Source organism: Drosophila arizonae, chromosome 5 (assembly GCF_054131065.1).
Source record: "Drosophila arizonae isolate 15081-1271.41 chromosome 5, UAZ_ARI_1.0, whole genome shotgun sequence".
In the NCBI taxonomy this organism is placed as follows: Eukaryota; Metazoa; Arthropoda; class Insecta; order Diptera; family Drosophilidae; genus Drosophila; species Drosophila arizonae.
In genome coordinates this window covers 9,667,504-9,694,923 of record NC_142925.1, presented here as the reverse complement: position 1 = coordinate 9,694,923, position 27,420 = coordinate 9,667,504, and the positions used below count along the sequence as shown (strand labels likewise).

Here is a 27,420-nt window from a genome sequence, read left to right as displayed (position 1 = left end):
ACATCTTCAGCCTTTGTGACCATTCTCTATCATCTCGCTTGTAATCCCGAGAAGCAATCACAGCTGCATCGCGAGCTGCAACGGACTTTGCCCAGCCCCGATGATGCTTTGACCTTGGAGAATACCAAAAACCTGCCCTATCTGCGCGCCTGCATCAAGGAGGGTCTGAGGATTACGTCCATAACGCCGGGCAACTTTCGCATTACCACCAAGGATCTGGTGCTATCCGGCTATCGTGTACCGCGCGGCACGGGCATTCTCATGGGCGTACTGGAGCTCTCCAATAGCGACGAATACTTTGCGAGCAGTGCGCAATTTGTGCCCGAGCGTTGCCTCAAATCGGACATAAATGTGGAGACGAAGGTGTGTCCGGAGGCACGTAATCGGAACCCGTTCGTTTATTTACCCTTTGGCTTTGGACCACGCACATGCATAGGCAAACGCATCGCTGAGCTGGAAATTGAGACGCTGCTGGCCCGGCTGCTGCGGCGCTACAAGGTCAGCTGGCTGGCAGAGACGCCGCTGCAGTATGAAAGCACAATTATCCTCTCCCCACGTGGGGACATACGGTTCAAATTCGAGCCGCACTCTGATTAAAGAATTGATGACAAAGCTGTGGTAAGTTCTTGATGTTTACTTTCTGTATAAGGCTAACAATATGGGAAGTAAGTAAAGAAACTATTTAAGAACAAGGATGTAGGGTAGAGGATATTGAGGATATTGGCTAGGCTATATGGAGCTATATTCGCTTAGCGTCGATTGCGTCCGCGATAACGCTGATGAGGATGGTTGTAGTGCCGTTGCTGCTGTTGCTGTTGCTGCTGTTGCTGCTGCTGCTGTGGTTGCTTGAGTGGGGGCTGCTTGGCTGTGGGCGGCGTATCCTGTTGCTCGAGGGAATGGGCGAGAGCAATGCACTGCCTGGTTGCCTCCTCCAGATCGGAGCCAGCTGAATGTATTTCGTCCAGCTCAGAGTTGGGCGTCGAGTGAGCTGTGTGTGTGTGTGTGTGTGTGAAAGAGGAGGCAATTATTGGGGTAATTGATTAGCAAATTGATGTGGGGAGGGATTACTAAGTACTCACTGGGCACCGCATTGATAATGACATTACGCAACACAGACTGGCTGACAAAGTCGGAATTGAAGGTGTCGGGCGAACCTGTGAAATATTGAATATATATATTACACTATGAATTGGAAGCGACTAAGCAAACGAACCAATCGGACTATAGAAAATATCTTCAGAGGAGGTGGCAGGCGTTAGGGTCTCAATGGTGGATTGATCTACACTCTCAGCGGATTGATCTAGATGGGCGGGCAACAAGGTCGGATAATCTGGCATGACGAGCGTTGGGATCTTAGTGGATTGAGCTGGACTGGCAGGTTTTAATATCTCTGCAGTGGATGGATCTGGGTTGACAGGCGTTGGGATCTTTGTGGCTTGAGTCTCTACAGTGGGCTGATCTGTAATCTCAGAGGGATCAGCCACATGAGGATCAGCTGAGTGGGAGGTATCGGTGTCTTGTTGCTGCTGGGGGCAGACGGTACTTGTGCTGCTGCTATCCGTATCGGAGTTCGTGCTGGAGTTGGAGTTCGAATTGGAGTTGGAGTTCGAATTGGAATTGGAGTTCGAGTTGGAGTGGGAACTGGAGTTGATGTTAATGGAATCAGGCACAGGATCAGGTTCATTGGGTTCAGTATCAGTGTGGGAGCTGTTGCTGCTCGTGGACTCAGTGTTGACTATTGTGTTTGAACACATGCACAGAATAACAAAAACAGAAGCAAAATACTAAAGTTTAAAATGTTAACCCAAAATCCAAGATTGGGGATGCTTGAAATTACCTGCAGCTGCTGTATTATTGTACAGTCGCGTGTTCAGCAAGGCGGCGCTCAAGTGTCCGGGCGAGGACTTCCATTGCTCCTCCTTCAGGGCAGCTAAATGTGAGTAGAAAGATAGGGTATGTCAGGGCAGGGTTCTGGGTTAGGCAAATGAAGAGCTTGTTTCGGGGCACAATTATTATTATTATTATGTATTTCAGTTTATCGTTTCAACTATCAAAAAGAAAACTTCAAAAAAATTCTTAGACTTAAATCGTTAATCGATACTTGCTATTAAACTAGGACTTAGACTTAGTTGTGTCTATATATGCTGAAGGGGGTCTGTCTGTTGACTTTGCGTGTGTGTGAGTGTGTATATGTGTGTGTGTGTGTGCAGTTGTGAGGGTGTGCGTGTATGTGTGTGTGGGTGTACTAAACAACAGAGAGCTAGAGAGGAAGTTCAATATCCATTACCAACTTCCATCGGTTCCCTTTCATTGCCATTGCCGTTGCCTTTGCCTTTGCCATTGCCATTGAGCGTGGCCTGTGGTTCCTTCGGCTTCTGCACATTATTTGCAGTGCTTTTATTGGGTTTGATGTTCTCCTTGTGCTAGAGCGAGAGAAAGTGAAGGAGTTACTTATAGCTCTAGCAAAGTATTCTTTATATCTGATCTACCTGATCTGCCTGCTCCTGCTCCTCGGTGCTGCTGATCTGCTCGCTGCTGTTGGATTCACTTTCGCTCTCGCTGCTGGTGCCGCTGGTCGTGTTCTCATCCTCGGCGTTCGGCACGAAATCCGAATCATCCTCGGAGTTCTCATTGGCATATTTAGAGAGCATCTCATCAATAGTTAAATTATGATCGGGATTTAAGTCGTCATCACGCGGACGCTTAGCGACGCTTTCATTCTTCTGGTTACTCTGAATGGAATTAGAGTTTATGAACTCAACATTTTAGAGAGTTGCACCCTTTCTCTCTCACCTGTTGCGTGTTCGTTGCCATGGCACGTGAATTGAAGAGTCTGCCGGTATTGGCGCGCTGCACACCCGGTCGACAGATGGCACGTGAAACCCATTGGCTGAGCTTTTCAGCGTAGCTGTTGCTGCTCGTTCTGCTCGAGGTCTCCTGCTGCCTATTGCGCATAGTCCTCAGGCCATGGACGCGGATGGCGCGCAGCTTGCGGCGACGCGTTTGTATAAAGTATATCATATCCGCTGGCGTCACGGGTCCATTGCCTATCATCAAGGCACCAACTGACAGCCAGATGCGCACCAGGCGCAGCACAATGATCAGCAGTAAGAATGGAGCCCAGGGCAAAGGACGTTCCAGCACAGCGGAGCTCGAGTTCTTATCTAGGGAGAGGCGAGGAAAGAGAGAGAGAGAGAGAGAGAGTGAGAGGAGTAGATTAAAATCTAGTTTATCTCTTTACTAATTGCTTAGCTAATTCTTACCCTGCGGCAAACTCCATTTGGTTGTATCTTCGATCAGCTTCAAGCCACGATCGGCCCTCTCAATAACGAACTGACCCAGTCGAGTGCTGGCAAATCGTTCCACCTGCTCACGCACCTTCTGATAGAAGCTGGGCGGTCGCTGCAGTTCGCTGACTTCATCATCACCGATCACATCGTGCTGCGTATGCTGATCTTTAACCCCCATCGTTGTCTCCTGTGCCATGCTGCGGATGCTGCTTCTGCTCTGCTCTGCTCTGCTCTGCTTGCTGTGATTAATGACATATTTTATTTAATTATATATTATAAATATATTAAGTATATGTAATAAATACTGTCGCAGGGGGCCTTTTAATTCATTCACTGAGCATTGTCAATAGGCGAGTACGCAATGCTGCTATAAGCTCAATAAAAAGATTTTGAAGAGTTTTGACTTCTGATTTATTTTACATATATATTTCTGAACTATAGATCTGAGCTATATACCTGATCTATATATTTATACATATCTGCTTCAATATTTAGTCTTGACAACTTTGTCATCCTGCCCTACCAATATCGATAATTCCTAATGATTTACTTAAATGTCCTACCATTCGAAGCTGTACTGTAACATATTTGCTTCTAATCCTCTCATTATTACATGTATTCATCTACATACATACACACATATATATCATTTCATATACAACTATATTATAAATATTTGTGCTAATCCTAAGTGATTCAATTCGAGCTGTGACAGCATTTGCGGCGTGATTGGATGCTGACAACCCCAAGAGCGACCTGTACTACCTCTATAAGTAAATAGCTAGGTAGAACTGACACCGTCTGACATCGCGTCTCTCAGCTCATGGCCAATGCGCTATATATTGAATATTCATATTCATATTTCTATTCGCATTATCAGCCAGCAGCATCGTGTCGCATCGCACTTTTCATACACTTAAATGCAAATAATGAAAAAAAAAAAAGAGAAAGAAATTTATTGCTTTTATTGTGTATTTGTTTTTGTATTTGTTGGCTGTCTGGCAAAACTAATGGGAGCTATCAATAGCTGTAGAGATCTTCAGCTTTCCGGCTCAGTGACTAACAACAAAAATCAAAACAAATTAAGTAATATATATGTATATATATTTAGACTTGTATGTGTATAACAAATTGAACTTTGTTCTAAAGCCGGGAATGCTCTGAATAGTTGGCTCCAGCTTGGTGATAAGGGAAATGTGATTATAGAATACTCTTAATATATAGTTAATATATTCTAAATATATGAGATACTTTAGAAATATATAGTAAATATAATGAAGATAAAATCTCTCCTACATAAACATGGGTCCATGAAAATAGTAGTGCTACTGAGTGGTAATACTCTTGTGGTGCAACTATAGCTCTATATATAGAGCGAGATATGCTTTATAAAATACGCCACATTTAATGACTAAAAGAGTATACCCTTTCACAGTCTACATATATTATAGGGTAAAGCCTACTCATAGCTAAGCTAATCTGTTAATTAGTGTGAATAATAGGTAAATATTAATAGTTCATCGGTGCTACAGACTCATTTCTAATCTGCGAAATTTCACTCGCATGCTCAACGAAACAATTTCGCATTTGGCGCATTTCGAGCCTAAATCATTTCCAAATACAAATATTTATTATAAACATTTACATATGCATGGCGTTTAATTTGATATTTATAGCGCTTATTGCATCGTCCAACACAAAAAAAAAGTGCGAAAAAAATTAATGAAAAATGAACAAAAAAAAAAAATATATACAAATTAAATAACAAATATAATAAAATTATCAAAATGTATTGGCGGGATCAAAGTGTATCGAAAACTGTATGCAAAAGCAACGACTGCACACGCATATACAACGCAAAGTCACTCATACTCACACACATACGTAGTCAAGCACACATGGATCTAGGCATTTAGATGGCAAAGCGAGAAAGAGATAGCTGCATGGGAATGTAAGGCAACAATGCAGTCAGAACGAAAGTAGAAATTGCGAAAAGTGCAAAAACTAACTGCGACGTTGAGAGAGTGAGACAGACAGAGAGTGGAAGAGAGAGTGCTTAAACTCCAACATCAGAGTTGTCCTCTATTGCGCTCCTCTCGCCCACCTACACACTGAGATAACGGTTGCCGCAGATTAAATGGCGCACAAGAAATAGTCTAACAAAGCGCACAGCCGATTACAGCATGGACTTACCGGTGTTTCTTTTGTTCTTGCACTTGTTAAAGCTTTTACTTCTTTCCAGCGAATTTTTCAGCGTTCCTATTTGCCGCTCTTTTTTAAAACATGCGTGACAGCCGTTATACTTAGATTATTTTCTTAAAAAAAATTTGTATAGATGATTTTTCAAAAGGCACTGAAGCAATCGACTGGCAAATAGACCTAACGAACGGCTGCACAACTCCCGTGTGACTGACCAAGGCAGCACTAGCCGAGCGCTGAGCTACCGGGAGCCTAGACGATCGGCAATTGCCGATTGCCGTTATCAGAAGAGCACAGCGCAACGAAGAGCACGAGCTGCGCTCAGCGCTCAGCCCAGAGCAGCACGAAAGAGAGGACGACTGCAGATATTTTAAGCAGAGCTTGCTGGAAGGATATAACTGTAAACTTTGAGTCGCTTGATGTTGGGTACATTTACACTCGGCGGGAATTAGAGCGCGGTTAGAGCATAACAGTAGAGCAGCAGAGCAGAAGAGCAGAGCCCTTGGGCTGAGTGGAATGCACAAAGCAGTGGCGCCGCCACAAAGCTCAAGTGGCTGCTTGAAAGAGTACGCACATTTAAGCCCAGGTTAGACAGGTGTTAGTGCAAATAGAATGATAACAGATGCGTATTAAATAGGCACATATATTAAGGTACATTACCATTGCCATTTGTTACATTCGATAATATGTACACACACAGCAAACAGAGCTATTTATTTGGCTACTTGAAGTGTATGAGCTTTGTCTCATCCTATTGAGCCGCCAATTTATTATCCTGTTTACAGGAGCCGCCCACAATGGACACCCACAAAAAAAATTCAAAACGAAAACGAAAACAAAAATAACAACTCAACGAGCCCTACTACTACTACTACGACCACACTCAATTGTCGCTGCGCTGAGCGCAACACACAAAATTTCGTGAGCTTTCCGACCTACTGCGAGCGACTAAAAGCTCTCAGCGAAAATTCAGTTGCGCAAAAACTCTCCACGTTGCCGGACGCAGCAACGCGGCAAAACGGAGCGTTTGCCAAGCAAAGCGAAGTGAAGAGCGCGCCTTTTGTGCTCTACATGCGACTTACGCAGCCTAAATAGGGCTCAGTCCAAGCGCCATTCAATTCATCTCGCGTGTGTTCCAAAGCTGCAGGATAAAAGGGCAGCTATTGCAATTAGTGCCAGAGTGTGTGAGAATATGTGTGCAAAGTGTAATGTGCAGTGAATGAAGCTGAAAGCAAATCAAAGCTTGTTTTTACAAGGGGAAAAAGAAAGAGAAAACACAGGAGTTGCGGCAGCAGCATCAGGCGGCGGCGCCTCCGAAATGTGTCGATGTAACCAGCAACAAACGAATCAACGCGCAGGCAACTGAGGCGCCCATCCATCACGAAATCCTCAAAAATTATAGTTCATTGGTATTGGTGCCGAGTCGCGTGCCTGTGAGCACACACGCACACACTCATATATACTCACACACGCTAACGCTTGGCCACTAAACATGCGTAAGTAATAAGTAAAATAAAAATACACTCACACACACGCGCACACACACACACGTATTCACTCTGATGGTTTATGAAAAATGGTTTTCCGCTTTTGCCAAAATTGATAGAAAGATGTTGACACAGTGGAGGAGCCTAGTAAAGGTAACGGGTTCATCGCTTGCCCTCTGCCACCTACCCCCGCCCCTGCCGCTGCAACAGCAGCTGTTTGTGTATGCGAATATTTAAAGCAGCTCAAAGTGGTGGCAAGCTGTAATGCGTTATCCTTCAGGCACTCGCTTGACTCGCTTCCACACGTGGCCCCGGCTTGCTCGGAGCCAGCTAAGCTCGCAGCTTTGAGCCCCACTCGAGAGTGGGGCATGTTTAGCATGCTCTGGCCACAGTTACAGCCGCAGCTACAGCCAGAGCCCGAGCCAAGCTATTACTGTGAGCTATTTTTATGCGCTGTGCGGGCAAAAATTAGTTGGCGCATAAATTTGTGGAACGAGAGGGGCTTCACATTTTGTAAAATAAGCAAAAGTTAGAAAAGGAATAGGAATAGAAAAGAAATGTGTGTGAAATGTGCAGAGAAAGAGAAATATAAATGTGGCACTAAGAAGGAAATGAATAAAACATGCAGAGGAGAGATGAGAAAAGTGAGAAAGTTTAAGACGTAGAGAAAGAGAGATACAGAAATATAGACTGAACATAGAGCCGAAGAGAAAGATAAATTAAGATCTATAGTTAAGGAGAGAAGAAAGAAAACGATAAATAAATAAGAAGAAAGTGCGTGAAGAATAGACGAAGAGAGGTAAAGGATAGAAAAGGCAACAGCTACTGACGGAGGAGCTCCGATAAAAAAGATATAAGACGTGAAAGTGAGAAGCAACAGAGACGAACCCAGAAACAGAATCGAGATATAGTAGAGAAACTTAAAGAGGGCAGAAAATAGAGAGAGTGAGAGACAAAGACTAACATTATATGCATTTGCATGGGATTGTTGCTTCTTGCTCTAGCTCAATTGATTACTTTGTGTCCTGTTTTTTTTTTCACCATTGTAAATACTTTTTAATCTCTCCTCGCTCGCTTTTTTTATGTTTTTCAATGGGTTAGCCGCTCTGTCGATTCCACGCACAGTCACACGGATATTATTCGTCATGGGGTTATGGCGCCTTAGCATGCCGCAGCACTTCCGCCAAACACACAAACACACACACACACACACATGTATAGTGTATGCATATTAGCACAGCTTACGTGCCGCCTAGCATTTGCTTATGAATTTCACTTGTGGCTAATATACAATTGCTTACAAATACCCGAAGCCTCCTCTCCACCCGAACTATCCCGAACTCTCCCGCTCTCTTCTCTCCCTGCTCTAAGTTTTCTTGGCTGTCGCGTGTCATTTGACTCTACATTTTTTCTCATTTTAATTATTGCTGCGCGGTCTTTGCCGCTGATAAATTGTGGCATTAGTTGGACGACAACATTTAGTTGTCTCTCTCTCTGTCTCTCTTTCTCTCTGTCTCTTTGCCGCTTGAAGCTGCCTCCCAATTAGACGCCCATTTGACTTGTCAGCATCTCAGCTGCCGCGACGTGCGGCTGGGCGTGAAGGGGCGTGTCTGTCGCCGCCGCCTGTGGCCTCGACTTGTCATAAGTCTGCTGCCCCACAGTTGCTGTCCCGCTGTGTGCCGCAGCATGCCGCAAGATCGGGCCAAAGCAGGCGTCGCCTGATTGAAATTTGCAGTCCCATTCGTAAATTGGCTACATGAGATTTTATGTAAACTGCGAATGCCAACAGCAGTGGAAATCGGCATTGTGTCTTGCTTCATTTAAAGGCAGGTGGCAGCTGCCACCCAAATAATGTGGCAGCAACATGAAATGCAAGAGAGAGAGAGAGAGAGAGAGAGAGAGAGAGAGAGAGAGACGTATTTGTTTGTCGCTTCATCTGCCAGCGGCCAGCCAGAGCACATTTGTTATGCTGCTGCAACATGATACTTACCACCTTGCCACATGCCACTCAGCTGTTTTGTGTTTTTGTGCAAAAGTTTTAATTACTTGCCGTGACATTTCAGCTACAGAGAGCAAAGAGTTAATTAGAATCGGAGCCAAGGCCAAAAGCTGTGCAGTTAGCCCGCACTCTGACTACCACTCTCTCTCTCTCTCTCTCTCTCTCTCACTCAACCCCCCACTCTGCCCCTCCATTATGCTCTCTTCACTTTCATCTAATTAAAGCATCAATTTTAATGAGTGACCCGCAGTAATTAACGCCAGCCGCCTGCAGTTGATCAACAATGCACCGATTACGCTTTCGCATTCATGGAATGGACTTTTATGGCCCGGGCTTAAGTCTGCAGCTTGTGGCATGTCATAAATGGAACGATTTGATGGGTGATTAGCGCGCAGAGCACAGATACACTGGCAGAAATTTCGAATAAAGTCGTGTCAAGTTTTGCTTTTGTTTTGGCAGCTTATCAAGAGCTTATCATAAAAGTTGAGCTCAGTTTGATAGATGTGTGGCAGTGTGGCAGTGTGAGTGTGTGTGTGTGAGTGTGTTAAATGTCGGCTTAGGCGCTAAGCAACATTGTTTATGCAACTTCATTATGCTGATTTATTATGACATGCTTGGATTTCCCAACACTTTATCCGCAATTTATTAAATTTGCATGATTACCCAAAAAGGTTTTGCTGAAAGCTTTTTATGTTTCAACAACTGATATGATATTCCTCTATATTTATAAAAACTTTAAGATGCTTTTATAGGAGATGTACACTCTTTTATGTATAGAAATAACTTTGATGCAACAGTTTTTATATGATTTTAAAAAAGGTTTTTTATATGCCACATTTGCTCAGCAAAACTTTTACATATTTACAAAGTTGCTTAAAATGAATTTTAAAATTCTGTCTGCAATTAAAACGTGCCACATAATCCTATCAAAACTCCTTCACAGCAAATTTGCTAAACTTAATAGTGATTTATTTTCGAGCTTGATTAAAAATATAATAACCGGCCAAGCCATGCCAACTCAGTGAACAGTGAAAACAGATTTTCATTTCGAGTTCTCATTCATAGAAAATCGATTTTCTTATTTAATCGCGTTTGATTTGTGTTTTCATACAACTGCAACAGAGCGTTTCAGTTGACTTGGTTTCAGCTGCCTTGATTGCCTTTGATTAAACTCGTTTTCTTCTCTTTTTTGTATTCTCCTCGCTGACTGTGTGAATTATTGCCCCTTCGAGCAGAAAAGAATTCACGGAAATTCACAATACGTATACGCCGTGCTCTTACCTTTACATTACGTATACGCCGCTTAGTCACACTGCTCGCCTTACCTTACAGTCGCTCTTTAATTGCCCTTTGCACGCTATTCTTTTTCGTACCCCCATTGTATGCTGTGCTGCAGTTGCACAGTGTGATCTCTTTACTTGCCCCCCTCTCGAAATTGTGTTGCACGCACGAAATTGTAAAGCAATTTGTGCCCCAATAATGTAGCATAGTCAAGTGAATTGTGAAGAGCAGAAAAAGTCCAATAAATTGAAGCGTCTCGGCAACAGCTGTATGCGTCCACAATCTAAATGGCAACAAAATGCGGCATGAATTATTCAAAGCCAAAAACGAGGAAGAAGCAGCTAGAGGGAAACTCATTTGCGTCGCACTTGACTTGAGCAAGTGGAAATTCACTTTTCACTTTTATCCCAAGCAACAAAATTTGTTGGCCAAAAAGTTTTGCGGGCTAACAACATTGTGTAAATTTCTACACGGAAATATATAGACACACATACATATATACGTGCATATATATGTAGTATATATCATCATCTTTAATCATAAATTCGAATGGCTTCATCTGGCCAACAGCTGTGTGAAAAAAAAAAGAAAAACTTTCATGATTTGTTTATCAACTGCGAAATTCTGTCGCTTGCAATGGGATATATATATCACAGCTGAATATCGAAATATTGTGATCCATTCACAATGAGCTCTCGTCAAAAACCCAGCTGCTTCAATCAAATTGTATGCTAAAAGAAAACCACAAACTGAATAAAAACACTCACAGCTCCTGTGGAATCGGAGCTAAAAAATCTATGATTTTTGATAAGCGACCACCAACTAGGTTTGCGTGTTAGCCGAGCATGCGAATTAAAACACTAAAAACCCAAAAGCCACCATAATAAACAACAAGAACTGCTCGAATAACCATAACAATATTGTGCCTAAAATGGCGAGGGGTATGATTTAACTTCTGGCTGGTGGGGCTCTCTATAATGCGGACAGACAAAAGAGATATGCATTAAAGTGAATGGAATGGAATGATTTGGAATGAAAGCGTTACTTTAATGGAGCAATTAATATAAATGTCATATGACAATAGAAGAAACTGTTATACATCATAATTATTGGATCTGATAACATAAATGATATAGCATATGAATAATATGAATAACTATAATAATTAGAGATAGTTAATAGCTTAAGATAATTGCCGTATAACAGTTGCTATGTAGATACGAAACTGTACTATTATACTAGATTTCAATTCCTCTATTAGAACACATAATTCGACTTTGTATGCTATTTTCAATAATTGAACTGGTTTAATTTATATCCCATGTTTATTAGAGATTATAATTTGTATAAAATTAAGACTAACTTAAAACTTAAGCACTAACAACTGGGGCCTTCGGCTTGTCATATCTTTATACCTTTTTGCAGTCTAACTATGCCAAAAACAAGTTTTTAAGCACTTACTAAGATTAATTGTTAACTATAGTAAATAAATGAAAAACATTTGGAAAAGGTTTCTGCAAAAGGCTCAATCTATTCATATTTAAAATATATGCAATAGTCCAATACATCCATTCACCAGCACTCTGTAATACAGGGTATATCGCTAACAGTGCACATAAATCACATACATGCTGAGTCCTATGAAAAGTTCCCAAAAAGACATCTCCTACATAATCTGCATAATAAATTTAGTTTAGTTCGATATTCCCTCTCTCTAATGGCACACACATAATGCAGGGTATAGCACTTTGTATCATTAGCAACAGCAACAATGTTAACTACCATCGCAACGGGCGTTATGCGTGTCTCGTTGCCCGTTACTCGTTGCTAGACAGCCACATGACGCCAACTATGATTCGCAGTTTGGGGCAACAACAATCACGGCCCAGCGGCGGCAGATGACGTCATCTGCTGCTGCCGCTGCTGCCGCTGCTGCTTGTGCTGCTGCCGGGCAACACCACCACCAACAATAACAAACAACATGAGTAAAGACCAAAAAACAAGAACAAAAAAAAAGAAAACGAAATGAACTTTAAGGCATATAAACAGCCAGAAGCAAAGCGACAAACTGTATACAAAAGGGGGGCAAAGGCGCTCACTGAACACAACAGAGCAACAATACACCTGAGCTACAGCCCACCTGACTGACCCTAAAAATAACGGCAACAAGCACAAGAATAGCGTATATTGAAAATGTCAGCAATGTTTGCCTCAACAGGTGAGCAGCAGGCAGCAGTTAACGAAAATGCCAAACAATTTTCATTTTCTCTCATGTACAATATAGGACAAGTGACACACACACACACACCCACATATATATATATATATATATATATATATATATATATATATATATATATATTTGTATTTGTGCTTATACGCTCTAGTATCAGCTGTTAAATAAATGATTATTGACCTCGAGCTTGATTTATTGGCTACGCGCAACCATTGAACGACAAATGTTATATATACTAATATAATACACCAATACATATATGCATACATATATGAATTGCTCATGCCTCCAAGTCGTATTCATAATTGATATACCCCATGTGCTGGCCTGCGTGGCATATTAAGTGGCATTTGTTCGGTTGCATTTACCTGATTGCTTTGACAATATTTCGATTTAGATATGATCCACTCTTGTAATCAGACGAGCGACGCAATAATGCCTGATGTCATTTACGTTAGTGCAGGCTGAAATTGCTTTACAACAACAAGAACAACAAGAACAACAAGCTACAACAAGCTACAACAAAAAGCAAGGCAGCAGCAACGGCATGACCCATACGCATTTCCGTATACCAATAAAAATGCTAATAAAAATTACATAGATATCCTATAAATATGAAGAGTGTGCTGCGGGGTATTTTAAGTGTCCATTTAGGTACATTAAACGAAGGTAGTCTAATCAATTTGGAATTATATATTTTTATATACTATATATTGTTAATTCAAGACTTTTTTTTTTTTTTTTTTTTTTTTTTTTTTTTTTTTTTTGGTAAAAGAAAAATACAAATTTCTTGTGCTTAATTGACGTAATATTTCTTTGAATTTTTAAAGCCTTTTAAATATATTTATATGCGTTAAAAATAAATAATATGTTTTATAATATACCTTCATCAATTTAGATAATGGGAAGACAAATTATTTAATCCTAATTTATTATCAACTTGTAGTTTCTTTGACATATATTCATATATATTATAAAGCTAAATATTACTTATATTGTTTATTATAACCTACTGCAATTTAGACAATGAAAAAAGTTTACTTCATTTATTAATAAATTTTTTATTATTTTATTTTTTAGAGTTGTGTTTGTCTGTATAAAAATGTATAAAATATCTTTCTTCTCGATTTACAATACATAAATGCCAATAATTATTGAATAGGTATCCCTTAGTCAATTATTCCTTAATCTTCATCTGCTTTTCTTTACCTCAACTTGGCTAAAATCAAGTACAAAAGCCAATAAAAAGCGGAAGTCATTAAATTGGCAAAAATGCTGCTGCGTATTGACATTATTTGGCTAACGGTCATAAAATGTACCACATGCCACTCGCCACACGCCACACGCCACACACCACATGCCACACGCCACATGCCACATGCCAGTTGCAGCGTTTGACAGCAGCCACAGTGCTCCTGGCTGGCAACGTTGCGTATGTGTGTTATTCGAGAGTGTCCTTGTGCGTGGCCAGGCGAAACTTTTAATGGGCAACAGAGCTGAATAATGCTTAAAAAGTTTCACGTTGACTGCCTAAAGTAGCCTAATTATAGCCATGTGTGGCAACCAAACAGTGAACGGCACTGAGATACCCTGTACTTCGTTCTAGTTATATCTAAGAGTTATTTAGTATTTATTTTGATTTGACGTATTTTCTATTAAATTTTTTTTTTTTTTTTTTTAAATACTTTTCTAGCATTTTCCCCGGACATTGGCTTACATATATACCCTGCAAATTGACCGTACTAACAGAACTGGCTAAGAGTGAACGCAGCTTCTTTTGTGATACGCAATGAGACACAGAAAACTAACTGAATTTGAATTGTAAACTTTATTTTACTTATTTTTTGTTATATAATTTGCACATTTGTCATGTATATAAATTTGATTGTTGTTCTTTGTTTTAATGTAAAATTCTTGTTTAATTATAGACGCAAAGCAAAAACAAAAAAAAAAAAAAAAAAAAAAAAAAAAACGCGTTTCATTTTGATAAATGTATATTGCATAATTTTGGGGATGAGCAAAAATCGTATATTGGCTGGCTAATGATTTTATTTTCTTTTTATTTTTATTTTTTGTATTTAAACAGGCTTTTTACTACCTACAGAAATTTCATAACAATAACAATAAAACAATTTACAAAAATATCAACAAACAAACAGCACTATAATTTTGAAAAAATTTAAAAATTTAAAAAAAAAAAAAAAAATCAAAATTATAGTGTTGCCCTCTAGAGTATGCAATGGAAATGCACTTTTCGACATTACATCACAAAAGTATGCAACAGTTTTATATCAGTTTCCTGTAGCGACACGTGCTGCCCTCTAGAGTATGCAATAAAAACGCGTTTTCGACGTTACAGCACAAAAGTATGCACCACTTTATATAGTTGGTTGTGAACTTTGCTAAATTTTCTCCCAATTGATCTTATACCGTTCAATAACTGCTATTTTATAAGAAAAAAGTCGGTTTAAATGTATTTCTGTAATTTTATTTCAATTAATTTAATCACAAAGGATAATTTAATTGGTATATATTTGAAGTGAGCGTAACGCAAGGTAGTGTATTAATAGGTTTGATGCAAACACGAATTACACACATGCATCTAATATAATTATCAAGTTAAACAATACGCTTTCAGTCGAGTCATTGCAAATAAAAAAAAAATAATAATAATAAAAAAAAAACAAAAACGATTAACCTTTTATTTACATACATTGAATAAATTATTTTAAAAATTTATCAAAATACAAATTAGAGTTATATTTTTAACATCTAAATTGCTCTATCTGGGGTCAATATCAGTTGCTGTCAGATAACTAAAGAGCCAAGGATGCGGGCAAAGCATTTATCCTGTCGAACCGCATGGTAATGAATTTGTAATAGGCTAAGCTGGTCAAAAGAGTACAAACTCGTCCTTTAAGCTCTTGACTTATTAAGAATGCTGTGTGGCCGTTTGCCTTAGTCCTGAAACGAACCACATTTTAAATTAACGTTTTATGGCAATAAGTAGATCCTTGTGATCCTAAAGCATCATGACGTTTGCAAATGCAACAGAATATAACATGAATGTGGCTTTACCAATGAAGAAATCATTCCAAGTCCAGTTGATGCAACACTCGCCAGTTGATTTACCTGCAGCAACAGAATTTAATATTCGCATGTTAAATAAACCTGTACATACATATACATATATATGTTACACCTTTCCCGTTTGTGGAGCTGCTGGAATTCGGCTCCCGTGCGCTCAACTTGCATAAATAAGGTTTCCATTTCGAGCATGTTTGCTTAATTATTTACACTGGCGTCGTAAATATTCGAGCAGGTGTCACAAAACTAAAAAGTTGCGGCCAATTGTCATCAAATTGAATATTTATAATGCACCGCTGCTGCTCGGCGCCAGTTGTAAATAATTCCCCAAATGCCAGTTGCCTACGCCGGGGAGCGTTTAATGAGGGGGCAGTAAGAGTGCAAATAATAATTATAATAAGTATATGTGGGCTAAAGCACGCCCCCATGCACACGCACACACACACATCGTTCGCTGCCCACTCCTTGCATTAAATTAATTAAAATGTGAAGCAACCAAAAAAGCAAATAGGAACTTTGCAGTCTCGTGCGCCACTGACTGCTTGATGCTCGCTCATGTGCTGAAAATGAAAAAGTTTACATTATTATAAAAGCCCTAATCTATAATATATTACGCCCTGTAGGGCAGCCTAGAGGAAATCCAAACTACAGCGAAAGCTTTTTAGACCTACATAGCCGTAAAGCTATAAATAACCGCTCAGATTGCCACGCCCCCTATTGCTATATATAGTCTACTTAGCCTTCATATTCGTATCTGTTTATGCTATTTTAAATTCTCCCTACACAATTCTCTTCACTTTAGCTGACAAATATTTATACAGAGAATTCCATTATCTGCGCTTTCTCATATGCAGCAAACTAATATACTCCTTTTACTTATTGAGCGTGCAGCAGCAGAGCTCTTTGTTGCCGCCGCTGTTTGTTTGTAGAAGCGCTTAGAAATAATTAAACGTTGTTTTGGCTGTTGCTTATGAACAAAATCTGGCGCTAAATTATTCGAGCCCTCCGCTTGGCTTTGAGGGCAGCAGATATACATAAATATAAATATATAGATGTAAGGGTATATACATATATCTATAAATATACATTTGGTGCTATATTTATCATAATTCTGCGTTTGATTTTTCACAAAAATTCATTCATAACAGTCATTGCCAGCGGGCTCTTAAGTGCGAGTGCGGCGGCTGAGCTGAAGCTTTTTCCTTGTTGAGTGCGTAAAGCTTGCTACGCAACACCCACACACACAGCCTTTTACACGCACATATATATAACTATATCAGCGCCTTCATTTGCATTTTATGAGCGCCCTCTCCAATTTGTGATGCAGCAGCAGCAGCAGCAGCGCAGCATTCGGCATTAATAATGCAACAGCCAACGCCGCAATAATATCACCAACACTCACACACTCACACATTCACACACCCATACTCGGGTACACACATACACAAACAGATACAATCGCGCCTTGCGCTTCCATTCAATGCCAAACAATAATCACACTCTCACACACACACACACACAATTAAGATGGCTCAACAATAGAAAGAGCACCTTACCGCTGAGATGCAAAAGAGCTGTCTATGTGCACTGCATCCTACCAATATGGCTCTATGGAGTGCAAATATGGGGGATCGCTGCAAAATCAAATTATAAAAGAGTGCAGGTTTTGCAGAACAGAGTGTTAAGGCAGATAACAAACTGTCCCTGGTACATACGCGGCTCAACACTGCATAGAGACCTGAAGCTGTCTACTGTCGAAGAACAAATAAATAAACACACAAGCAGATACTCAGACAGACTTGTACGACATCAAAGCCTACTCGCAAGAGGTCTAACACCTGCCAGACCCCTAAGACGACTTAAACGGCAGGGCTTTGCCAAAACAATGGGTATACAATAAATATTATTATTATTATTTTTCTTTTTTCTCAGTCCTCACAAATTGAGTGAGGTTTGGCTCTAATTTTATGTATATATATGTGTTGTTAAAGTACTATATGTGATTGTACAGTTTCTACACTTAATAAACCAAATATATAAAAAAAAAAAAACCCACACACACACAGACAGCGCCTAACTAGTCAGCATTGTTGTTCTTCCCGTGTGTGTGTCTGTGTTTTCGCTGCCCGCCTATAGATGGCGCTCGCAACTGGCAAGCGCTGAGCTTGTACGCGCAGTTCACACAATCCGCTGTGGCAGTCTTTTAGGAGCACTGCTGCTGTGCAGTTCGTGGCGCAACGCGTGGCGCCTCGCGCAGTTCTTCGTTTTGCACAACAAATCTAATTTTGTTGTTGCTGTCTTTGCCCTGCTCAAGTTATGCAAAATTTAATTTTCTCTATTTGTATGAGCACGGGCAATTCGGCAGTGGTGCGGGCAGAACATGTGCTTGATCAACACATGCTTCATTATTCACGGCGCGCCTGATGGAATTGCAGCCCAAGTTGCACAAGAAGCAGCAGCAGCAGCAGCCGCAGCAGAGGCATGCAACGTTCGCGCTGTGCCACAAGTTAAACAAAATCTTTCCAATTGCAGGTAAAGCAAATAGTTGCAGCTGTGCCGCCTTAGCCGACTGTGCAATGCCCTAAATTGTGTGGGTGTGTGTGGAAAGCAGGTTGAGATTTAAGTGTGGTGCCTATAAAACTCTGATTTCACTGTGCAGCTGTCGAGGGAACTTGGCATAGAAAATAGCGTGCGGTAATATAGTTAAACTAAATAGTTGTAAACATTTTTAAAATTAAAAGAAATTAAAGTTAGTATAAACAGAATGTGTTTTTTTCTTTTTGCTCTGAAATTAGAAATAATAACTATAGTTGTTGTGACTAAAGTCTCATAATGAGCTATAAGTGATTTATATGAGTCAAAACTTGTGCATGGATCATCAGAGTGCTTCTCAAACTGTTGAGCAATATTAGTAAATAGTTTTTTAACATATTCAACTATATTTGTTGGCTCCCAAATTTTTAATGCCGATTGTGACTCTGCTTCTATAGTTGCTCTAAAAGTAAGTTACCGTAGCTCAAAGTTTGACTGCAGCTCAGCGCATATACTCTATACAAATTTGTTTGAGTAGAGTATTCAATATGCAAGTCTCTAAAAAATAACTAGACTACAGACTCTTTGCAGGGTTTCGTATGTGTGGCCCAGTTTTGTGTTAAATTATAAATAGCTAATATATTCTGTGCCTAGTTGATTACAGTCTTTGTCATTTTACAGCTTGATATATAGAACTTTGTTAAGCTGAAGGCCCGAGTGCTTCATTTAGTAAATTTTTTATTTTTTATTAACTCTAATCTGTGAAAAATAATATATAAGTAAATTTTACAAAATTTCCTATTTAAATTTCTTGCTCTACAAATATGACTTCTTTATTTCTTGAGTTTTCATGCACTTGAATAATATAATATAGCAGATACCCTCTATGCTCTAGCTGCATATATAATATATAGCATAAATCTTAGAGCGATTCCCTCATGAATACTTCCTCTTGATCTACTGCACAGCTGACTCTCTAGTGTCTAACTAATATACCCATTTCAACTCTGCTGCAGCGTATGCAAGTGTTTGGGCTCGGTCGAAATTTTGCGATTCGGCGACTGTGATATAAGCCAGCTGCGGTTACTCGGCAAAGGCAAAAGAACTCTGACCGCCTTTACTCTCTCTCTCTCTCTCTCTCTCTCTCTCTCCACTCTCCCTCTCTCCTTCATTCTATCTAAATGATGTCATGCGGCAGCTGTATGCCGTTCAGTCGTATATGATTCGTGTGCCGAAACGCAACGCATTCAAAATTTTGTTGTTAAATCGATTCTTGAGTTGCTACGCACAGGAGCCTAACTCACCTTCTCTCTCTCTTTCTCTCCCTTTCTCTTGCACAGCTCGCATTCACTACTTGGAGCGTGAGGAGCAGCGTCCGAGCAGCAGCAGCAGCCGCTTGGCCAACGAGGGCAGCATCGATGCCAGCGTAGCCAGCGCCTCGCCGCCGAGTGGAGTTGGTGTCTCGCCACAGGGTTCGCCCCAGCTGCAGCAGCGCCTGGGCAAGCATCTGAGCAAGTCCGCTTCGGAGCTGAACGGACACGATTGCCATCACAGCAACGAGTCGCCGCATTTGTCGCCGAAGCGCGCCAAGAGCGCCGCCTCCCCCCAGCAGCTCGTCGGCGCCGGCGGCAGTGGCAGCAGCAGCGTTGGGGGCGTGGCCAGCGGTGTAAGCGTGCTGCAGAAGACGCACGGCTTCTTCAACAACCTCAAGCATCGCTGGAGTCGAGCGAAGAGCAAAGATCGCATCGGTCGCAAGTCGCCCAGCGACTTTCTCGAGGAGAGCACCGACTATGCCGCCGACTACAGCTCGGAGAGCAGCTCCGTGACCCAGAGTCCACGACATCGAGCCACCACCATTGGTGGTTCGCCGTTGGCTCGCGACTTTCGTGCCACTGCCAAGATGGCGCAGGTGATTCAGCGCTTCGGCGGCTCCATGGAGGGCCGCATAGACGAGCAGCCCGAGAACGGGAATGCCCACAGCACGGCGACAACGGAGCAGCAGCAGCAGCAACTCGAGGCGCTGCAGGTGAGTCTCAGTGCAAAGCTTTTTCTTATAATTTGATTTTGTTTTCTCTTTTTTCACTTTTGATTTGCAAATATTTCAATTGGATTTGTTTTTCTATTTCCACTAAAAACACGGCATTCATTGTCGCAATTAATTTGATGCTTTTTTCTGCAAAACTTGACGCACGCATAACGGCAAAATCTGCCGTTGATCGATAAACGATAACAATTGCAAAATTGCCCATCACTAACGACCGCAACTGCAGGCCGACGAGCTGCGTCGCAAGCGGGAGACACAATTACGACAATTCGTCTTCTTTCAGCTGCGCGTCCACCTCAAATCCGGCTGCGACCTGGTGGCCATGGACAAGAACGGTAAGCCACGACCCACTCTGCCCTCTAGCCAAAGCAAAGGACTCGACAAACCAAACATCAACACCAACACCCACACATACACACACATAGACACCCACTCACACACGGAGCCTAGCTGAGCTACACTTCAACACGCCCTGTCTGTCAGTCACTTATGTTTCCTTTGTGTTTTCATCCGCGCATCAGGACTGAGTGATCCTTATGTGAAATTCAAGGTGGGCGGACGCCTGCTGCACAAGTCGCGCACCATCCACCGCGACCTCAATCCCGTGTGGGACGAGGTGTTCATCGTGCCCGTGGAGGACCCATTTCAGCCGATTATTGTGAAGGTAAGCCGAGCTGGACTAACCAACTGAAGGACTTTAACTGGGCCACAGTTGCATAAAGCATGAGCTTTAAGTAACAGGATTACGAGTGCATTATAAAAACAAAGTACAGATAGTTGGGTAGGCTTAAAACTTTCAGTAGGATTTAAAGCTCACACTCATTGTCAATTTTAGTCTTTTTTGTTAAAATAGAGACCAAATTATTCTAGATAAAATACGATACAACATTATGAATTTGGAACCTATAAATATATTTACAATGAAGATATAGAAATAATATTTCCCTATTTACAGCACTATAGAAATATATGGAGTAAAGAACATTAATATTTATAAAATCCTTAAGTCTAAATATAAAGCAGATTTTGAGCTTTTAGATATACGAGTATATAAATAAATATATATAGGAATATATATGAAACATTTTACTGAAAATTACTGAAATATATATATAACCAGGTTTCTTAAGGGCTAAAGTAAGAATTTAAAGTGAGCTCTAAAAAGACTTCTCTAATAAAATACGCGAGAGTTACAAATTGGTAAATTTTATTAATCTATTATTATACTTACAAAAATAAATAAGGAATATAAATTGACAAATTATCAAATTAAAGAATCAACTAATAAACCATCAAGCTTCTAGCGAAAAACAGCTTACAGGCAATCCAATTCAGTGCTAACAAAACAGCAATAGAAAATGGAAAATCGTAAATTATTACATAGCACAAAAATCAAAGCCCAATTTCCCAGTAGCATCAACAACAACAACAAACTAGGAAAATAATTGCCAGCATGACGTTCAATTTGGCGAATTGAATCGCATTTGATGCTGAGAGCAAAATCAGTTAACTGAAAATCAATCAAACGATTCCCCACAGGTCTTCGACTATGATTGGGGACTGCAGGATGATTTTATGGGCTCGGCGAAAATCGATCTCACTCAACTGGAGCTGGGCAAAGCGGAAGATATCAATCTGCAGCTGAGCGACACAACCAACGGCGAGCCGGGCCTCAGCATGGGCGAGATACTCATCAATCTGACGCTCTGGCCGCGCAGCCAGGAGGACAAGGAAATGGTAGGTGGCTGTCACAATAAATGCAATCAACAATTTGTACAGCGACAAGCAATTTGGCAAAGCCAACAAGTCCCAAGGTGAAAGTCAAGCAATGCAATGTATCTTACAGACAGAGATACTACTGTTGCGATTGACAGGCTTTGATTTGATTGAGCTATTGATATGGCTCCTCTTCCCTTCCCTCTATTAGCTTATACTGTAATACATGTGTATTATCCACTCCTCCATTAAACCAAAGGTTTTGTATTGGACGTACAGATATAGATGCAGATGCAGATAAAGATACAGATACAGATACAGATATAGATACAGATACAGATACAGATGCAGATACAGATACAGATACAGATACAGATACAGATGCAGATGCAGATACAGATACAGATACAGATACAGATACAGATACAGATACAGATACAGATACAGATACAGATACAGATACAGATACAGATGCAGATACAGATGCAGATGCAGATTCAGATGCAGATACAGATACAGATACAGATACAGATACAGATACAGATACAGATACAGATAGAGATAAAGATACAGTTACAGATGCAGATGCAGATGCAGATGCAGATACAGATGCAGATGCAGATGCAGATGCAGATAGGCTTGATATGTTCAATTTTAGCTACTTTCCACATTTCCCTTTCTCCAGTCATTCAATTTCGATAATCGAATCGAAAGTCTCACACATACAGCTCATACATTGCTCTATTAACACTGTCGCTCCGATATAGCTACTGCTTGTAGCTCATCCATCAACATTTAACCCACTTCCGGCCTTTCTCTTTGCGCCCATTCACTATTTATATAATCGTCACTTACCTTATTGTTCTGTCATTCTTTGGCAATCGAAACTCTCTTCAGATAGCGTGCAGATTTATGGCTCAAACTCTGAACTGTTGCCAAATTGCTCAATTAACAACCTCAAAGCTCGCTGGATAGGCGACTCAAACCACTCAAAGCACTCGTGTGGCTCTATTTACATGTGGGTGCTATGTGCTCAGCCACGACCTTCCACACCCTCTCACACATTAACTTTGCTTTGTTTCGCCTGCTTTGATCGCTGCCATTCGACGTCTCATTACAAGTAGACGTAAACCGCTCAACTTGAGCAACAAACAGCAACAACAACAACAACAATAACAAAACCAACAGCTAGCAATGACACAGGGAAAATACCCCGAACTGTTAAATGTGAACAGCAATAAAGCTGGCTGCCCACCAGTCACACCATGTAAACAACTGTATACTCTAACATTGTGACTGCATGCATATGTGGATGTGTATACCTTTCTATGCGATTCTCAAGCATGACAGTCTAGTGAGTAAATTTTTCTTTCGATTTAGTGGTGTGTTTTCTACCTTTCCTCCTTTTCTCTTGCTATCATTCTCTCTCTCTCTCTCTCTCTCTCTCTCTCTATATAGATACTCAATTTCTTTGTCATTTTTCCATATTTTCGACAATTTTTTCATGTTTTTCTCTGTCTCTGTATATTCCATATACTCCCTCTCGTTTCTGCTTCCTTGCTCTATTTTCTTTGACTCTTTCTCTCCCTCTCTTATCTTTGACTCTACTCATCTCTCTCCCTCGCATTCTACCTCTCTTAGTATTTTTTCATTAGCCTCATTTCAATGTTCATACTCCTCCTAGCCCGCTTAAATATGTTTTGACCATCTATTACCCTTAGCATCCATTATATGTATGTTTTTTCTTCATTACCCAGCCAAAGGTTAGGTAACCCATTGGGCATACAAGTTTTTAAAGTTTGTGCTCGAAATTAATTATAGATACTACTCGTGCAATGCACACTCGTAGATCTGCTCAGTTAGGGGGGCAATTAGATTCATGGCACAAAGGTCGCTCGACAGCAATTAAAGACAGCCGCTGCTTATCAGCGACTCAGGCGGGCAGGCGAGCTGATAGGGTGTGTGCAGGGTGTACGCCTCAGTGTATATGCCCGCCACAAGGTTATCTCAGACTCGTGTGCCGAGAGAGCGTAAACCTAAAGCCAATTGTTGCTTTAGTCATTGCGCGTTGCTTCGCTTGCGAAGTGGCACTGTGATTTGAGTTGTGCTTGGATTATGGATTGGCCTGGTCCCATTTACCGGGTTGCGCCGCGCATGTTGCTCAAGCTGCTGCGGCAGCAGCACAGCGAATTCCGCGAGCACCTAGAGCAGGGCTGCGAGGAGCTAAAGGAGGTCAACTTGAAGCTTTACTCTGTTTGTAATTTGGTGTCTCAATTGAGATTTGTTTTCCATGTCGACTTACAGCACTTTCAGCGCAACTCCAAATTGGCTGAGTCATCGAAGCGACTTAAATCACAAATCTGGAGCTCCGTGGTGACAATACTGCTGGTCAAGGCCAAAGATCTGCCGCTAGCCGAAGACGGCAGCAAGCTCATTGACATACACTTTAAGTTTAGGTAAGTCCATAAAGATAATCAGAGGAAAGTATAAACCCATTTGGGAATACCCTTCTTCAGGCTGGGCAACGAGAAGTACAAGAGCAAAACGTCATGGACGGAACGCTGGCTGGAGCAATTCGATTTGCATCTCTTCGACGAGGATCAGAACCTGGAGCTGGCCCTGTGGAATCGGAATACCCTCTACGGCAAGGCCAACATCGATCTGAGCGTCTTTCAGCGTGAGACAACGCACGGCATATGGAAGCCGCTGGAGGATTGCTCTGGCGAGGTCTTCCTCATGCTGACGATCAGTGGAACGACGGCTCTGGAGACGATTAGCGATCTGAAAGCCTTCAAAGAGGATCCGCGTGAGACGCAGCTGATCAGAGATCGCTATAGCTTCTGGCGCAGCCTGCAGAATCTGCGCGATGTCGGGCATCTGACAGTCAAAGTATTTGGCGCCACGGGACTAGCAGCTGCTGACATAGGCGGCAAGTCGGATCCGTTTTGCGTGCTGGAGCTGGGCAATGCGCGACTGCAAACGCAGACGGAGTACAAGACGCTAACGCCCAACTGGAACAAGATCTTTACCTTGTAGGTCGCCAGCTGGAGAAGTTTTCTTGATTATTCTTTGACTATTTTCTGTCTTTAGCAACATCAAGGACATCACTCAAGTGCTGGAGATCACAGTTTACGACGAGGATCGCGATCATCGCGTCGAGTTCCTGGGCAAACTTGTGATCCCTCTGCTGCGCATCAAGAGCGGCGTCAAGCGCTGGTATACGCTGAAGGACAAGAATCTGTGTGTGCGTGCCAAGGGCAACTCCCCACAAATACAGCTCGAGCTGACTGTGGTCTGGAACGAGGTGCGAGCCGTTTGTCGCGCTCTGCAGCCGAAGGAGGAGAAACTCATCCAGCAGGAGGCGAAGTTCAAACGGCAGCTCTTCCTGCGCAACGTGAATCGTCTCAAGGCGATCATCATGGATATACTGGAGGCAGCACGCTACGTTCAGTGAGTAGATACGAGTAGATTGATACTCAAAATCTCAAAAATCTTTAGCTGATCGTTTCCCCCCTCACCATATCATTCTCCTTCTGCAGAAGCTGCTTTGAGTGGGAGTCCCCAGTGCGTTCCAGCATTGCCTTTGTGCTCTGGATCGTCGGCTGTGTCTACGGCGATCTGGAGACTGTGCCGCTCGTGCTGCTGCTCATCATATTGAAGTAGGTGGCACACAATGCCCAATGCCTTGGCTAGAGTCCTAACTGTATTGCCTTCACAGAAAGTGGCTCATACGCTTGATAACGGGCACCACGGATGCCAATGCGGGTCACTATGATTACGACTACGATGAGGATGACGACGACGACAAGGAGAAGGAGGAGAAGAAGTCAATTAAAGAGCGCCTTCAGGCCATACAGGAGGTCTCACAGACCGTACAAAATACGATCGGATATTTAGCCTCCCTAGCCGAGAGCACCATCAAGTGAGTCCGGTCTATGAAGTAATATCCCATTGCTGATATCTTTCTGCTTTGCCAGCACATTTAACTTTTCCGTCCCCGAGTTGACCTGGCTGGCGGTGGTGCTGCTGCTGGGCGCGATACTTGTGCTGCATTTCGTGCCGCTGCGCTGGCTGCTGCTCTTCTGGGGCCTCATGAAGTTCTCCCGACGCATTTTGCGTCCCAACACGATACCAAACAACGAGCTGCTCGACTTTCTGTCTCGAGTGCCCGACAACGAGGAGATTGTAAGCACTTTACATATATCTAAATTATATAAAGTCTCAACACTCTCTCCCTCTCCCTCTGTCTTCTTGCAGAATCAATATAGGGAGCTGCCGCCATCGGCTGCCACAGATCTGGCACGGAATAATCCCAAAAAGAAATTGAAGGGCTCATAGTCTATAACCAGCGCTGATGCGGTAATTGGGCCGCTGCAGCACAGCGCATCTGGTACACAGCATTTGATGCAGCGCTTCCGCGCCAACACCAGCCAACTGAAGCACAAATTTAGCCAGGCCAAGAGCCTTAGTCTAAGCCAGGGCGATTAGCCGTTTAGTCCACTAGCAAGTATTCCATTGATGGCACAAGAATCCAAGACGCAACTTTAACTAAATGCACCAAACGTTTTTATGCTTAACTTAAGTACTTAAACAACCAAACAAACAAAATAACTAGTAAGAGCTTCAACAGTCGGCTCGCCTCGACTGTGCCATACTCGTTCACAGCTTATTAGTATCGAGAGGATGAGCTCGTTAGCAATATTCATTCCAAATATTGCTTAATCAAGTTGTTCTTAACCTGTGGCAGATTAACTTATCCGATTAGGTATACTACCCCATTAGGCATAACCCCGTCTCGGCTATATATATATATATATATGAAGCTTTATGTGTTAATCAGGCTTAACTTGCAAATGAAAAACTCTTCTTATATACCGAATCAGCATTATAAAACTAATATGCTCTCTTTAACTTCATAACGAAGCATAGAAAAGTACCCAAGTTACTAAACGAGCATATGAAAACCAATATACCTCTTTTGCACTTTCTGAACAAGCATAACATAACTAATACACCCCATTTTAACGCTATAAGCAAGCATAACAATTCTAATATAATGCACTAACTTTCCTATATCAGCATATCAAAGCCAATACACCCCATTTTTAACTCTTAAGCAAACGCAATGAAATAGAGTCAAGCTAATATACCCCTTTTATTGATAATGTGAACGAGTATTTAAATTCAATTCAGGCAGTTTAATCTCGCTTTCTCTCTCTAACTCAGTTCAAAATCGAATCAAACTATTTACACAACTTTTAATATAAATACACTGAGCGAAACGATTTGTTCTGCAGTGTTGTAAATACACCGAAAGCATATTGAACTTTACCTAAATACTATATATGCCCCGAGTATATATAGTACAAACATATATAGAACCAGTGCGTGTACCTAAAATTATTTTTAAACATCTATGTGTATTTACCAAAAAAAGAACAAAAAGATAATAACGATCAAGAAGAAGAAGCAGAAATCTACCAAAATAAAATGCTAACCGAGCAATTCCTTTGCAATCGTATAAATATTAAATTTAATTATTTATTGTA

General features: G+C 41.4%; 3 protein-coding genes across 7 annotated transcripts in view; 2 read left to right on the top strand and 1 right to left on the bottom strand.

The window, feature by feature from the left end:
• Window positions 1-19,576, top strand: part of Cyp12b2 (Cytochrome P450 12b2) — a 21,136-nt gene extending 1,560 nt beyond the window's left edge. The window contains exons 6-7 of one of the 2 annotated variants that reach the window (XM_089469300.1): window positions 1-618; window positions 19,452-19,576. In XM_089469300.1, the coding sequence (XP_089325426.1) occupies window positions 1-597 (597 nt within the window). In that variant the 3' untranslated portion in view covers window positions 598-618; window positions 19,452-19,576. Of the gene's footprint in view, window positions 619-19,451 lie in introns of those variants that run through there. The other variant, NM_001366251.1, reaches the window with a different exon arrangement.
• Jabba (jabba) lies at window positions 620-5,729 on the bottom strand. Of its 2 annotated transcripts, XM_018010404.2 has the most exons (9): window positions 5,484-5,729; window positions 3,264-3,529; window positions 2,794-3,164; window positions 2,490-2,732; window positions 2,288-2,423; window positions 1,838-1,930; window positions 1,214-1,735; window positions 1,080-1,154; window positions 620-988 (listed from the first exon to the last, which is right to left on the bottom strand). In XM_018010404.2, the coding sequence occupies exons 2-9, from the start codon at window positions 3,484-3,486 to the stop codon at window positions 750-752; spliced, it is 1,902 nt and encodes a 633-aa protein (XP_017865893.1). In that variant the 5' UTR covers window positions 3,487-3,529; window positions 5,484-5,729; the 3' UTR covers window positions 620-749. The 2 variants fall into 2 exon arrangements, with proteins under 2 accessions (XP_017865893.1, XP_089327688.1); XM_089471562.1 differs by lacking the exon at window positions 1,214-1,735 and having other exon boundaries at window positions 5,484-5,727.
• On the top strand, window positions 16,664-27,420 carry Mctp (multiple C2 domain and transmembrane region protein). Of its 3 annotated transcripts, none has more exons than XM_089471560.1 (12): window positions 16,664-17,468; window positions 19,452-20,137; window positions 20,382-20,490; window positions 20,677-20,819; window positions 21,695-21,892; window positions 24,176-24,327; window positions 24,388-24,903; window positions 24,962-25,321; window positions 25,411-25,530; window positions 25,590-25,793; window positions 25,849-26,056; window positions 26,129-27,420. In XM_089471560.1, exons 1-12 carry the CDS (start codon window positions 17,060-17,062, stop codon window positions 26,207-26,209), a joined length of 3,186 nt encoding a protein of 1,061 aa, XP_089327686.1. In that variant the 5' UTR covers window positions 16,664-17,059; the 3' UTR covers window positions 26,210-27,420. The 3 variants fall into 3 exon arrangements, with proteins under 3 accessions (XP_089327686.1, XP_017865886.1, XP_089327687.1); XM_018010397.2 differs by lacking the exon at window positions 16,664-17,468 and adding an exon at window positions 17,768-18,111; XM_089471561.1 differs by lacking the exon at window positions 16,664-17,468 and having other exon boundaries at window positions 19,573-20,137; window positions 20,439-20,490.

Coding starts and splice junctions, on each gene's coding strand:
- Jabba (XM_018010404.2), bottom strand. CDS start 3,486: ATGGCACAGGAGACAACGATGGGGGTTAAAGATCAGCATACGCAGCAC. Junction 2,733..2,793: donor TGGCAACGAACACGCAACAG/GTGAGAGAGAAA, acceptor AATTCCATTCAG/AGTAACCAGAAGAATGAAAG. Junction 1,736..1,837: donor CAATAATACAGCAGCTGCAG/GTAATTTCAAGC, acceptor CAAACACAATAG/TCAACACTGAGTCCACGAGC.
- Mctp (XM_089471560.1), top strand. CDS start 17,060: ATGCCAAACAATAATCACACTCTCACACACACACACACACAATTAAGA. Junction 24,904..24,961: donor TGGAACAAGATCTTTACCTT/GTAGGTCGCCAG, acceptor TTCTGTCTTTAG/CAACATCAAGGACATCACTC. Junction 25,531..25,589: donor CTGCTGCTCATCATATTGAA/GTAGGTGGCACA, acceptor TTGCCTTCACAG/AAAGTGGCTCATACGCTTGA.